General features: G+C 40.5%; 1 protein-coding gene across 1 annotated transcript in view; it reads left to right on the top strand.

The window, feature by feature from the left end:
• DEUP1 (deuterosome assembly protein 1) overlaps positions 1-8,269 on the top strand; it is a 49,549-nt gene extending 41,280 nt beyond the window's left edge. Inside the window, exon 13 of the mRNA XM_075140133.1 lies at positions 8,086-8,269. Within this exon, the coding sequence (XP_074996234.1) occupies positions 8,086-8,256 (171 nt within the window). The 3' untranslated portion in view covers positions 8,257-8,269. The remainder of the gene's footprint in view (positions 1-8,085) is intronic.
• Positions 8,270-15,503: the final 7,234 nt, after the last annotated feature.

Below are 15,503 nucleotides of genomic sequence, written 5' to 3'. Positions count from 1 at the left end.
TTATACAGCGCCAGTCCAGCAAAAATGGAAAAACCTTATCCTAATATAAATGCAGGTTTTCTGGAGATTAAACATCCCCTACTGGGCCATACCTCTGTACTAATAACAATGGTGATAATTACCTGCCATTAAGTGACTGTGAGAGAGATTTCTACATTTTAGCTCATTGCCTTCTATATTGGGGCACTCTGTTTCATATTGCCTTCTATAAGGGCACTCTGCTTTAAGTGTATTTCCATAATGCCTGCAAACTTACTGCCTTAAGTGCTGTTAGACAAATCAAGTTTCTACAGCAGTCGATTGATGGATGAAATTAGAGGAATTGCAGCAACTATTTTCTATGTGTTAACTATTGTATTCGAAAAGGAACAGAAATGATAACTGCTGTAATCTTTATTTTTCTTGAAATGAAAGATAATAGTGCAGCATTCTTTATTTCAGTCTTCATAGGCTGGAGATTACCAACCTCCATGACAAGTGGGATAAATCCCACTCTGCCTAGGGCAACTTCTGAGGAAAAACTTCCCATAATTCTGTGACTTTAGATCTCTCTTTAAATTTGAGCTTTATCCTCTTCCTTAGTATCTTCTATTCTTCCTTAGGCCTCCACTACAGGCCACTATTTTTTTCCACTTGAAATCTTAGCACTTATTTTCCAGACCTCAAACCATGCAACCACACCATCATTAAATAATGGAACTAACAGATAAGTAAGAAATGGAGTGTCGCCATCTCTCTGTCCAGCTGTGATACGTGCATCTTTTACCCAGGAGATCCTGAACTGCAGGTGTGTGGCTCAGCCTGTAGAGGGAGAAGAGGGAAGACTTCTTATGCTTCACAGGAATTTTAAGTAAATGGCTATTGGTTTCCTATGACCTGGGAGTCTTCCTCTTTAAACTGCTAATCGTGAAAAGAATTGTTTAGACATTTTCAGGAGACGATAAACACCAATGCTCCGCCTCTCTTCTGTCAGAAGTGTCAGACAGAGACACCAGACCACAAAGCTGCTGTTTCCAGCCAGCCCAGGGAAAATGTCCGTTCTGAGAAACTTTTGCAAGCTTCAGGGAAACTATTTCCCAGCTGGCACTCAGGACAGGGTCGATGCCAAGACAGTTGACTAGATTATAAGGAAAACACTTTCCAGCTGGTGTGTGGGCAAAATACATAATGAAACTATTAAGCAAGGGATAATCCTTGTACAGTGTCTAAATCCAAATCAGAGGCATTGAAGCAGGTACAAGTTCAGAAGATCACCAAAATTAAATCGTCGCTCACACTGACATTGGATACCACAACTTTAGTGCAGAGATGATTCAACAGTCTATTACTCTAGAGCTCTGTGTTCAAATGGAAAGCCATTGGATCAAGGAGAAAGAGGAAAGAAACATACAGTATATTGTAAACCAGAGTTCTTTGACAGTTTTCAGGACTGATGTTTCACCTAAGAGAAATCTCCAGTGTGTTCAAAACTTTTGAAGATGTTATAACGGACCATTTTTCTGAAGAATATTTGTAGGACCAATTGAAAACATCAGAATTGCAGGTGATGTCCTGATACCTACCAAAATTACTCTGTTTGCATTTAGGGAAGAGAGAAAATAGTCTCTGGGGCTTTAGACAAAGACTTCTATCTCTCCTCCCAGTAGAGAGTCTTCAGACAACCTTAGTAAATGTTCCACTGGAGCCTCTGTCCTTTCATGTTCCGACTTAGAGGTTATGTGTGTAGAGAAAGTCACTCCTGCCTTCGAGTAAACTAGAAGGCTCAGCTGTGATTCACTGGAAATTCCCATAACCCCAAAAATTCTTGTTTCAAGGCTTTTCAAATCTAGGGAAATACTCTTTCTCTGAACAGTACTTTGGGGTGTTCTGTCTTTCTGAAATGAACAGCTTCAGAAAATAGTTGCCTGATCCATTCCCAGTCTCTGGGAAGACTATTCCATAGAACAGTCCAATGTCCAGCTTCAAGTTTAATCTTTCCCACAGAAAATAAATAAATAAATAAGTAAATAAATAAAAAAATTAGGCAATAAGATTATTTGCTGCTTCAGAATAGTCCATTTCTACACAATTTCGCCATTTCAGCTGGAGCAAGCAGTTACGTACATTGTGCTTCCCAATCTGGATCTTTAACTTGTAGTCACAAATACCTTCTCATGTTTCTCTTCAGATGATGGACAGACATTGTCTGTTCTTGCTTTCAAGACTTGGAAAGACAAGAAAGACTTAAGTTGTAGCAAGGAAAATTTAAATTAAGCATCAGGAAACTTTCTAACATTAAGGATGGGAAATTGCTTAATAAATAGATTGCAGTGGGAAGTTGTGGAGATTCTACCACTGGGTATCATTAGGAATGATTTTGACAGTCTTGAGCCTACCCTGAGGCATGCTATGGTCCATGCCTCTCACTCTTAGGTATTACTATTACCTAGCTGGTTAGGTACTTAGGCCCTCTAAAAACCTTCCTATATGGCTTGGCAATTTCTTAGGCATCTCAATTTTGATTTTCCTATATGAGCAGAAGCATGTTGTACCTGCTGCCTAAGATGTATTGCAGTGTAGGGTTAGAGGAAACTACCTCCAAAAGCCCCCAAATTTAGTCACAGTGAGACTAAAATTAGCCAGACCAATTTCTAGTCTTAGTCTAACAAGAACTTTCCTGGAAAGTAGAAGGGGAACACTCTGGGATTTGACCACTAAATGTTAGAATATCCCAAGTATTAAAGCTTTCTTGCTGCCCTGCTGAAGGTGCATCCAAGGATGCTGGGACAACTCATGGGGCAAGAAAGACATTAACTCTAGGCAAATTAATTAGGCAGTCTGTGAGAGAGAATAGACCTAGCTTCCTGAATTGCTTCTTCCCAGCAATCCAGAGTTAATTCATAAGCACTTTGGGTAGTTCTTGCTTAAGAAGAAGACATATTTAGCACATATGTGGAAATATGCATCTCTATCAGGTGCACTCCTTCATTTCCAGCAAATGATGAGGCAAAAAGGTGATTCTCATTACTGGTCTACACCAAAGAAATATGGGATCAGCTGACACTGTAGAAATTAAAAAGTAGAGTCCTTTTTGCCTAATTACCCAAACAAGTTAGGTTGAAAGCTTACCAATGAACCCATTTCTATCTAGCTCCAGTTAGAAAACCAAAAGACGTAAAAGAAGTGCTATCTGAGGAAAAGAAATTCAAAACTAGGGACCATGAATCTCATCTTGGAGAATCTCTCATGGATTAAAGCAGTTTCTTTATGGTTTTTCTTCCTCAGGCACTGAAAGTAAAGACAATAAAGAACACAGTGAAAGAACAGACCAGAGGCTTGGAAAGCAAAGCTTAGTTGCTAACAAGAAATGTTCCCTTTTAGACCTGTTTAGATACAACCTTCTCTCAAAGTGCATAAAAAACAGTGCATTAGGGACCTATCTAAACTGAGAGTGATGTCTAACCCTCGGGTAAGGAGCTGTAGGGAACCATGATCTGCTTATTCTAAGTGATAAACATTCTCCTCTCAACTCTGAGGAAATTCAGAAATGTCTCGTTTGGAGTTTACAGTGTATTTCAAGAAAAAACACATCAAAGTAAGTACCAGTTGAAACAAAGGACACTAGCATTTTAGGAAGATAGCTTGATCACGAGGCCAATATGTTTCTATGACAAGTCAGCAATTGTAAGCATTGTTATAATGAATCTCTGAGAATCTCTCATAACTTGATATAATGTTTCTGAAGATGAGCACTCATGTAAATTTGCTGTCCATGTGGAAAAGCCCGACATGACTTTTTTTCTCTAGGTGATGACACCTATTAAATTCATATTTCAGATTCACATTTTCCCAGTTTCTTACACTTCCCACTGAAGTATTTTATTTGCTCAGTATTGAATCAGTGATTTCAGAGCTGGTATTCACTCAGCGAAACACATGAGGATTCTTTAAGTAAAGCCTCCAAATCCAATGTCTTCTTCATAACACAAAAGCCGTCTTCAAATACTTCAAAATAGTACTGCCGACTCTATCACTGAATCCAAACGTCACAAGGAGATATATTTGTGACCTAGCCCATGAAGGAATAAATGGGCATGTAGCCATGGCATTCAAAATCTCAGGAACAACACTTCATATGAAAACAACGATGATTTATGGATTTATGGATGGGAAATCATGCATGTGTTTATGAGGAAAACCAGAAGGCAGATGATCTCCCTCCAGAGTTTCTCAAACATTGGAAGATTAACATTCTTTCTTATCCCTGCTCTTCTTCTGTTGATAGAAGAGCATTGTGGCACAAAGTGATCCAACACCTTTGGGTTCCTTATTCCTACATGGCAAATTAAGTCACTTTTTCTTCCCTCCCCTGTTAAAACACTAATTTGGAGGGACTGAGAAAAGGAAGGTTCTGCTTTATATGTGAATTTCATTTTGGGAGCCCTATACATCAGAAAGCCTGACTCACTCTAGAAGGATGGCATTACATTCAGAATTTATTTCTAGCTATCGCTTACTTGCTGTACTTTGAAAAGAAAAGGGGTTTCCTATGGGAAATGTCTAAATTTCATTTCAAAGTCTGCTGCAAAGAGTTTGAATAGAATAGTGCTTTAAAGCATTTCTCTAGTTAGTATCTTTTGACCCGAAAAGCTGCTAAAGGGCAGTTTTAAACCAGGCTGAAAGCAAGGACCAAATCTGCCCCTAATTGCTGTGGAAATAGGGAATACCCCATTCTGATACAATGGAGCCTAGAATAAAAATTTGCAGGTGTAATAGAATTGGCCTTTTCCACAAAACATTTGAATATTTAAATCATTTGAAGTCAAGCTCACTACCTTGGACTTCAGGAGAGCAGACTTTGGCCTCTTCAGGGATCTGCTTGGTAGAGTACCATGGGATAAAGCCCTGGAGGGAAGAGGGGCCCAGGAAAGCTGGTTAATATTCAAGGATCACCTCCTCCAAGCTCAGGAGCGATGCATCCCATCAAAGAGGAAGTCAGGCAAAAACGCCAGGAGGCCTGCACGGATGAACAAGGAGGTCCTGGACACACTCAAACACAAAAAGGAAGCCTACAGAGGATGGAAGCAAGGACAGGTAGCCTGGGAGGAATACAGAGAAATTGTCTGAGTAGCCAAGGGACAGGCTAGGAAAGCTAAAGCCCTGATAGGATTAAATCTGGCCAGGGACATCAAGGGCAACAAGAAAAGCTTCTATAGGTACATTGGTGATAAAAGGAAGACTAGGGAAAATGTGGGCTCTCTCTGGAAGGAAACAGGAGACCTGGGTACCAGGAATATGGAGAAGGCAATTTTTTTGCCTCAGTCTTCACCGGCAAGTGCTCAAGCCTCACCACACAAGCCACAGAAGGCAAAGGCAGGGACAGGGAGAATGAAGAACTGCCCACTGTAGGAGAAGATCAGGTTTGAGACCATCTAAGGAACCTGAAGGTTCACAAGTCCATGGGACCCAATGAGATGCATCTGCGGGTCCTGCGGGAACTGGCAGATGAAGTTGCTGAGCCACTATCCATCATATTTGAGAAGTCGTGGCAGTCTGGTGAAGTTCCCGCTGACTGGAAAAGTGGAAACATAACCCCCATTTTTAAAAAAGGAAAAATGGAAGACCCAGAGAACTACAGACCAGTCAGTCTCACCTCTGTGCTTGGGAAGATCATGGAGCAGATCCTTCTGGAAGTTATGCTAAGCCACATGGAAAATAAGGAGGGCAAATAACTGAGGGCAAATTGTGCCTGACAAATTTGGTGGCCTTCTATGACGGGGTCACAGCATTGGTGGATAGGGAAGAGCAACTGACGTCATCTACCTGGACTTGTGCAAAGCATTTAACACTGTCTTGCAATTGTCTCTAATCCTTGTCTCTAAATTGGAGACACATGGATTTGACGGATGGACCACTCGGTGGATAAGGAATTGGCTGGATGGTCACACTCAAAGAGTTGCGGTCAATGGCTCAATGTCCAAGTGGAGACCAGTGACAAGTGGCGTTCCTCAGGGGTTGGTATTGGGACCAGCGCTGTTTAACATCTTTGTCGGCGACAAGGACAGTGGGATTGAGTGCACCCTCAGCAAGTTTGCCGACAACACCAAGCTGTGTGGTGTGGTCGACAGGTTGGAGGGAAGGGATGCCATCCAGAGGGACCTTGACAGACTTGAGAAGTGGGCCCCTGTGAACCTCATGAAGTTCAACAAGGCCAAGTGCAAGGTCCTGCACAGGGGTTGGGGCAATCCCAAGCACAAATACAGGCTGGGCGGAGAATGGATTGAGAGCAGCCCTGAGGAGAAGGACTTGGGGGTGTTGGTTGATGAGAAGCTCAACACGAGCCAGCAATGTGCGCTTGCAGCCCAGAAAGCCAACTGTATCCTGGGCTGCATCAAAAGCAGCATGGCCAGCAGGTTGAGGGAGGTGATTCTACCCCTCTACTCTGCTCTCATGAGACCCCACCTGGAGTCCTGCGTTCAGCTCTGGGGCCCCCAACGTAAGAAGGACATGGACTTGTTGGAGTGAGTTCAGAGGAGGGCCATGAAGATGATCAGAGGGCTGGAGCAGCTCTCCTATGAAGACAGGCTGAGAGAGTTGGGGTTGTTCAGCCTGGAGAAGAGAAGGCTCCAGGGAGATCTTATAGCACCTTCCAGTACCTGAAAGGGGGCCTACAACAAAGCTGGAGAGGGACTTTTTACAAGGGCATGTAGTGATAGGACAGGGGATGGTGGCTTTAAACTGAAAGAGGGTAGATTTAGATTAGCTATAAGGAAGAAATTCTTCACTGTGAGGGTGGTGAGGCACTGGAACAGGTTGCCCAGAGAAGGTGTGGATGTCCCATCCCTGGAAGTGTTCAAGGCCAGGTTGGATGGGGCGTTGAGCAACCTGGTCTAGTGGAAGGTGTCCCTGCCCATGGCAGGGGGGTTGGAACTAGACGATCTTTAAAGGCCCCTTCCAACCCAAACCATTCTGTGATTCTATGATTCCTATTTGATGTGCTGACAGATAAACTCTCCTTTTTACATTCTAGGAAAAACAAAACCAGAGATTCTAGACTAATAACTCAATCAGTTATTAAAACTATTTAACATATGGTTTAATTAAGATAATAAATGTCAGTCATCTTTCTCAATATATGATCATATAAAGACAGAAAATGATCTTTCTCTTACTCAGTATTATAGCTCCTATACAAAGTTTTTTCTCAGTAGACTGTTAAAAATTCATGTTGTAAAATTGTATTTATCTGTACAAATAAACATTGAATTTATTTAAACAAGCATAATATCTTTAGGCAAAGAAAAATTATTTCATATTTCTTTTGATAAAGACATTCCAATGAATGCATCTTAAATATTAGCAAAAAGAATTCACAAAAATTGCTGCTTAAAAATTTAGAACTTGTTCCAGCAAAGACTCACTCATGTCCTTTGCTTTATACAGCTCTGCATCCCATGACAACCACTTTAAGACCGATTTTGGTATGGTTTATGTCTCAGTTTACTAAATGCTCATTAAATGGAAAGAAGATTTTTCAGTGAACTACTTGCAAGTGAATAAAATTTAATACATTCTCCAGAATATCAGGGCTTGAAGTTGATAGTACTGAAATGAGCATACTTCTTTTTTTTCCTTTCCTCAGAAAGCATCACATCACAGAAGCGCAGAGCTAAAATTACGGGAGGCAATCAGCAGTACCCAACACTAGTTATATTCTGTAATTCCAAAAATCAGATTATTGTCCTCTCTCCTGGTCTAAATTATACAAGTGACAAACATAACCTTTAGCTGATCCAAAGATTTTGGAGGTTCTGAAGCAGCTTAATTCTGTCTAATGGCATATTTAAATTTTTAATGGCAAATCTACATCCTAATGCTGTGAATATCACAGGTATTCAAACATCATGTTCACATTATGTCATTTAGGCACCTGAATGCCTTTAAAAATGTATGCCCAAATTCATGTTTTCTTGGAGAAATACAAAGCGTTATAGTGTTATTAGCTGCTAAAGGTTAAGATGTTTTTAAAATCTAAAATTTGATAATGCAAACATGTTGTAGTACTTGCTTTTTTTTACTGACCATGATTTTCTATTCATTGCTTAGTCTCCCCCTGAGATGTCCTTCCTTGCAATAACAGAAAAGTTCCTTCAAGAGGAAGAGAAACATACAAGAGAGTTTGAAGAACGTTTGAATTCGCACCTTGAAGAACTGCAAAGACATTCTGAAAATACTCTAAAAAAATATGTCAGGATACAGCAAAGCAGGCATACTTAAGCCAGTCACACAATTAAGAAAATAAAACCAAGTAATCACCCATGAGTTTCTTAGAACTAAAATCTGCAACTAGCGGCTTAATGTATTTAGGCACATTGCCAATAGCATGTATTTTTAACACCAGGGTTTTAATAAGATAATCGTTATCCTATGGATTTAGGTATATTGTAAGTTGACTATGTTACAAAATATCGTACTCTAAAGATACTCTAAAATACACAGGTTGGTTTTGCTTAGTTAAATTGTGTGCAGCAGAGACCCTGTTGCAGCACTATAAATTAAGAAAGATACTTTCAATTCTGTGATGTACAGAGGGCTAATAAGTGGAATTATTCCCTTGAAAATATAATCAGCCAAGAGAAATTCTCTAGATTGCACAGAACAAGAATAATAGGGGCCTTTAGCCATGTCACAGCTCCTAGCATAAAGAGCTTGTCTATGCTCCGGTTATTCTTGGCTATAGAAATAGCCCTTGGGACTCCTGAAATGAGAAGTTTGAGCTCTTTCTTCCTTACGCTCTAAGCCATGCAGGTCCGTGAGGGGAACATGAATAGACAAAGCATGTGTTTTGAAGCCACCTGTATTGCCCCTTTTACCAGACCTAAAGACTTCATCTGGGGCAGAGCCTGATCTCAGGTGCTTTACATGCTTTACATTAATACTTTACAATTTTTAAATCCTGTCCTCAAAAGCACCTGTTTTGGTACTGATGTTTTGATACTATGTTGGCTCATTGTTTAACTACATTGGAATAGGGAAGAAACCTTTAACCTCAGACAACTTGTTTTAGGTAAGGGCCTAAATTCTTTATATTTTTCTACAACATCAGAAATCAGAGTTAATTCATGTGCTGAAAAACTGCATAATGTTGAAATTCCTTTTATTTGCAATTCGTATTGAATTCTATTGCTGTGCAAGCGAAACAGAAATTACAGAGAGTGTTGATGAACCACCAATTTCAGTGAAAGAGATACTGAAGAAGTGCTTTCCAGCATATACTGTTGCCAACTTCCTGGAAAAATCTGGATAAAAATAATACCAGACTGTCAAACAGCTCCAGTTTGTGAGTAAAAGAAGTCTTATTAATATTCAAGACCACAGCAAAAATGTAAATTGTTTTTGGAAGCTATATTTCCATTAAGACAAAATACACTACATCACACTTAGACAAAATACCAAGATTTTAAATACCAGTTTGGCTCAGTTTGCAATAAAATGAGTAATGAAAATGAGGACATCAAACAACCTTTTACAGGAAAATTCAGGAAGATTACTAGACTCAGCTGGAGGAACAAAGACTGAATAAAAAGATGATGGAAGGACATCTGAACAAACTAAATATATATGCGTGCTCAAGGGGAGATGCATCTGGGAGTTTTAAAAGAACTAATGAAGAAATTTAGGAACCTCTGGAAATGAAGCTAAATTTTAAGCTGGGAAAGATCTGTAGAAGCAAAAACACAGCAAAACGTTGTCTTTCAGAAGAGCAAGAGAAAAAAATGTGGGATATTAGCCAGTTAGCCAGATTCTTTTGCCATTGCAAGATTTAAACATACAACCAGACAGTATGCTGAAGATCTTCAAAGAAACATATGTGTCTGAGTCCAGTCCAGGCCTGAGGATCCCTCTCATGATACAGGTCTGTGTGACGATACAGAATGAATGAATGAAATTATCAAAAAATGGGTAAGATTTTTTTCTAAAGCTTTTTAAGATCTGTCCAAGCTACTAATTTTGGCTAATGAAACCACAGAGTTAGGTTCAGCCTGGCTTTTGTGTAACACCATATAATAAACTCCCCGTGAAAAGCACTGAAAACCGCAAAATACCAGTATCTGAAGAGCCTACTTGTTTACTGTTATTTCCTGCTCAGAGCATATTATGCCACAAATGTCCTGAGACAGTATGGATCAAAGTGCCAGTTTTTTAACACATACTTACTTCTTTTCGCCAGCCAAAATCAGCAGAAGTTCCTCATCTGACAATCCCCGATTTAAACAAGAGCCCATTGCTGCCAGATACAGTCAGAGCCACACCGCTGGTTCTGAATACTTTAACTGTATTAAAAGGTAGAAACTTGACTGAACTGATGAGAGGTTTCTGAAGGAAAATACATATTCCTGATGTTATCATGCCAAAACCAGTGTGTACAGCATGTACCACGTTTCAAGTTATTCGGAAAACTTTTTAAAGAATGATGGACAGCAGAAATAATAAAGACTGAGAAATAATATACCGTATGAACAGGGATTGGAGATGTATGTATATTGTAAAAAAAAGGAATAATCAGAAGGGTCCAAGGCTATAAATGTCTGAACGCACCAATAAAAATGAAAAAAATGAATTATTAATCATAAGTTCATTTGACAGGACAAGGTGCATGTTCAGGAGCTAAGGATTAGCCAAAACACACAGAAAATTTCTATTCTACTTTGTGAATAGCTGGGCAATAGCAAAATTCTTGTAAGCTGCTGGACTTCTTTTATGATTTTTCAAAGCTTTACTGAAAAACCTTTTTTTGGCTCCCAGTTGAAAGACTTCTTTTAAATGAGAACAATGGTTCGTTCAGGCTGCCACCAGCTTTTTTTTGCTGAAGGAAAAACAAAGGTCACGTACACACAGTTGCCAACACGTTTCATCGAGATACAATTTTGAAATAGTTGGTGCTATAAGAGCTGCCAGACCATTGCTGTCCAATTCACTTCCCAAAACTTGCTCTGATGGGGCTGTTGGTGAAACAACAGTAACTGAAGAGAAACATTTAAAAGTGGCTCACATGAAAGTTGGGTATTTAATGCATTTTCTTCCTACCATTTCTTACTCTTTTCTTTTTTGTATGGGAAATTTAGGAGCATAAGAATGGGAGAGTGTCAGAGAGACGGGTCCTCTGAACCATGCAGAGAGGAATGCAAACAACAGCAGCAAGACACAGCGCCAAACGAACACAAAAATGGACAAACATCATGAAAAATCACAGGCACAGCTTTCTTGCTTTTCCGCTGGGTAGACTTAAACAGTGGCTTTAGCTTACCCAGTCAAAGGCTAACGAATCTCTGCTGTGATCAGAGATACTACAGAAAGCGCCTAAACCCCCAGTCTCACTGTTCTGGCTTTAGCATAGTGTAACTGGTTGTAATTCCTGATTTAACAGTGGTACAACAGCGCACAGAATCAAGCCCGCCACCACTTAATAATTCAAAACTAGACTAAACCCCACCAGTGGGAATGAGAAAGAAGGTATCAACAGAGGCTGTCTCATGAGATGAGCCCCAGGTGATTGTACATCCGTGGTATGCCGTGCCAGTCATCCAAGTTTTATTTACACAGCCAGCTCAGGTATGTGCTGAACTCCATTCCGTCCTGCTGCTTTCTGCCCGTGGGTCTCCCAGAGACCAAACAGCTGGAAGGAGGGAGAGGGCGCTGGGGGAAGGTCCTTACCCTGTATTATACAGATGGTGGGATTACGATCCCGTCTGGCTTTACAACCCACAACAGCCAATTATATCCTTCACAATCACTTTTTTTTCCATTTAATTCTATGCAAAATAGCTATCCACTAGATTTTACACCAACTGCCTTGTGCTAGGGAAGTTTTTTTCTTCTCAGACACAGCAGTCTGTGGAGAAAATGCTAGGTTAAAGATTGTTCATAGCAGAGCTCGTTTGAATTGGCCAAACCAATGTGGGAACTGTGTGTTGTTTTTTCCTCACTGTCGGGTTCAGATGTCTGAGTTACTGTGTATTCACACAGACACCCTCAAATCCATAAATAGGCCGTAGTTTAATGTACTGCATCTAACTTTCCGCTAGTGGATTGAGCAACGCCCCTAGACACTGATGCACTGTGCTCCGGTGTCCCTTCCTAAACCAACAAACTGATCGGTTTGTTCCTCTGACCTACGCTTACCCAAACTGGTAGGGGCTTTGAAACAGATTGATCAACAAGGTGTTTGCCCAGCTACCTTACAAGAACACGTTTGCATGCAGAGAACAGCCCTAAACCATCCTGTCACTGAATTTCCTGCAACAGATGTAGGATTTAGACTTGACGTGAACCCTTGTACTATCCCAGATGGAGCAAGAAATCCTACAGAAGTCCTGGTCCTCGGTATCCCACGTAAGCATCGTAACGAGATTTTTTGGTTGAAACTTTTCAACCAAATAAAGGTGGCGCAGAGAAGACAACATCAGCTAACAGCTCCATCTGTAGTGATGATGAAGACACTCGGCTGGGACACGGATGGCAGGGCTTTGCTTTCTGGTGCATAGCGTGTGAACTGGAACTACCTGCCCTGGTAAGAAACTTCTCCTGGTAAGAAACGTCTGTGTGACGCAGGTCCAAAACAGAGACTCAAGTGCAGGCTCTAGTTCACGTCTTCCAGAGCTCCAGGAGTGTTCAAACCTGTAGGCGTACACCATTCCGGCACCGAACATAAATAATCTGAAAAAAGAACAGTGCATTTTCTCTGCCGCGTGTATTTAAAAGCACTGGGTTTTGAACATCAGAATGTGAATAAGTCAACATTTTCTTGTCAATGGATTGAAACAGAAGACCGAGAGCCAATTTCTCTGAGCTCTGAAAATATGCGTAGTTCTTCCTTCAGACCACCGGCAGTGTCGCTGGCTTCTCTCACTTGGTTTTGGGGAGCTGGGGCCACTTGTAACACGGAGGGGCATTTAGCCATTGTGAGAATACTTGACATGATTCCTTTATTTTCTTAGCACTTCGAAGACATTTATAAAACTCCATTCAAACCTTGATCTTTAAGTATTTGACTCAGATTTGATTTATGCTTTGAAAAATTGGTTTTAAAAAATTGCTTCTATAACTTGATTTATCAGAAGGCAATGGCAGGTTTTTAATGACTTCACCTGATAACAAGCACTCTTGGAAGCCGTATCATAAGACACTGCTGAAGAAGTATCTCAGCATGAGTTTTCTGGTAAAACGCTTGTAATAAATCATTCAATTTTGCCCACAAGCTACTGTATGTTGGGAAAAGGTTTGAAACCCTATTTCTAAAACATTTTTGAAGGCAACTGACACTTGGAGTAACACATACAGTTAAAAAAACAGAGAAACAGTTACACCTTTGGCTGAGAAGTTCACAGGAGTTGACATTTGGGCAACTGCCATTAACTTACTTCCTGATCATTTCCCAGTGATTTTTGACAGTTTCTGTCTACAGAGGCTTCATACCATTTTTCCAAATGTGCATTCCCACATCTGATATTAGTAAAAGGGAATTTGGTAGAAAATGTCAGAATCCAACTTCATTGTTTACTAGAGAAAAAAAATATTTTTTTTTGAAGATTCAAACTGTGAAATCAATTCTACTTCTGCATAAGGAACAATTCAGAACGTGTAACACTATTTTCCTCTCAATTAGCACTCAGTAAAATTGCACATTTCAGGGAATTGAAATACACAATGTCTCTTATTAGCATTAAGCTATAGGTTCATATTAATAAACATTTGGGTCTGAAAAGATTATTATTGTGACCTGAAGAATTTGCAGATGACAAGAGACAAAGGGAGGGCATAAGAAAAAGCAGCAGAAATGAAACATCTCATTAGAGAAGTAATCTTAAATATTATCTAACCCAACTGACCTTTTACCTATCTAGTTGTTATCAGCCAGTTAATTGCTCATACGTGTCACAGACTCAACTCTTGCAGAAAATGAAGGGAAAAACACCTCACATAAGGGCTCTGAACAGTTTCAGGGAAGGCTTGCTGAATTACAAAGTTATTGCTTGGGCTGATAAAAAAGCCCTGCAGGTGGAACGGACTGAAATAAATCCGCTCCTCAGAGATGGGAAAGTCACAGGGACTTTGTTGGAGCCGTCAGAAAGTATCACAGAATGAGCAGGGACAGGAAAACCTTGGTTAAGAATCTCTGGAAGAGGAAGATGAGGAATCTATGGAAGAGGTTAGCGGAAAGTTTGCTTCTATTCTAGATGCCCAAGACACCAAGTACCCTGCAGAACACACATATTTAAACTACACACACTTTTGTTCACTTCCTCAGGCACAAATTTCTTTCAAGCTGAACACCTCCTTTCAAAAAAGGGCAAACAGAGCTCCATCGCAGCCATCCCTAACTGAGAATAAAATAAAAATAGGACAAAAAGGGTTTAGTGCCTGGGAGAACAGAAACAGCTGGGAGACGACACACACTAAGCAATTACGTTCACAGAGGCGTCATTTCAGATCTCTCCAGTTGAAGGAAGTGGTTCTCAGTACCAAAGCACAGATAATTTTCCGGCTCAGTTCACAGCTCGGTGAGCACAGGGGTTCCACAGCAGCCTTCCCGCTGGTCACTGGTGGGTAAACATTCTTCTGGGCATACCATGATGACCATCTTGTCTGTGTGGCTTGCTGTACATACATATTATACATACTATGCTGCAAGTTGGGGGGAGAAAAGTCAACCTAACAATTCATCCAAACTCTTCCTTTTAGTTTTTAGCAAATTTTGTATTTCAAAAACATCTTAGTCTGCAGGGCCTGTTTAATTCTAGGTACTACCAACAGTGGTGGCACAGCAAGTGTCATTAGCTGCGGCCATCCCCGCATCATTGGCTATCTGTCCCATTCTGAACTGGGTTGGTTTATAGCTGGCCATAGAATCGCCCCACTTCGGGAACTGCAAGGAATTGCATTTGCTTGCCTAAATTATTTTTTTGCAACACAGCTTTGGTCAGCAGTAGAGTTCCGCACAGGAACAATACACAGGCTTAATGTAGGAAGCAAGGCACGGTCTTTCGCTGGCACGCGTAAGAACTTTGACTTCCCTGGGACCATCCCCGTGCCGAAAGACAAGCACACGAAGTAAAGACTTGAGGGGTCTTTGACTTTCAGCACAGAAATATTTCCTGCTACTCATCAGTGCACTGTAGCATCACATTCTTCCTTGCTTGGCCTGTATTTAAACAGCAGTCAAGAGTTCTCAAATTCCCTCCCCAAAGTCTTCTGAAGCTTAATGCTTACTGAGTGCCTTAAAATACTTGGACGATAAAGGGCTGTAGAAGGACACAGGATTATTTAAGCATTTTGATCAGAATTTATAGTTTGATTTCTTAGAATAAAACTGCCCAAGCTGTGCTCACAGCCTCCTTTTAGTGAAGGGGAGAGGGGGATGTCACAGGACAGCAGCTCACTTCAAACAGATTAGAGACCTAAGTTATAGTCATGTTACTTTTCCTTCCTTTAAAAAAAAAATTAAAAAAAAAAAAATCAAGGGC

This window comes from Calonectris borealis, chromosome 1 (genome assembly GCF_964195595.1).
Source record: "Calonectris borealis chromosome 1, bCalBor7.hap1.2, whole genome shotgun sequence".
Classification (NCBI taxonomy): domain Eukaryota; kingdom Metazoa; phylum Chordata; class Aves; order Procellariiformes; family Procellariidae; genus Calonectris; species Calonectris borealis.
The sequence above is the reverse complement of the archived record's forward strand: the minus strand, read 5'-3'. Positions and strand labels throughout refer to the sequence as shown.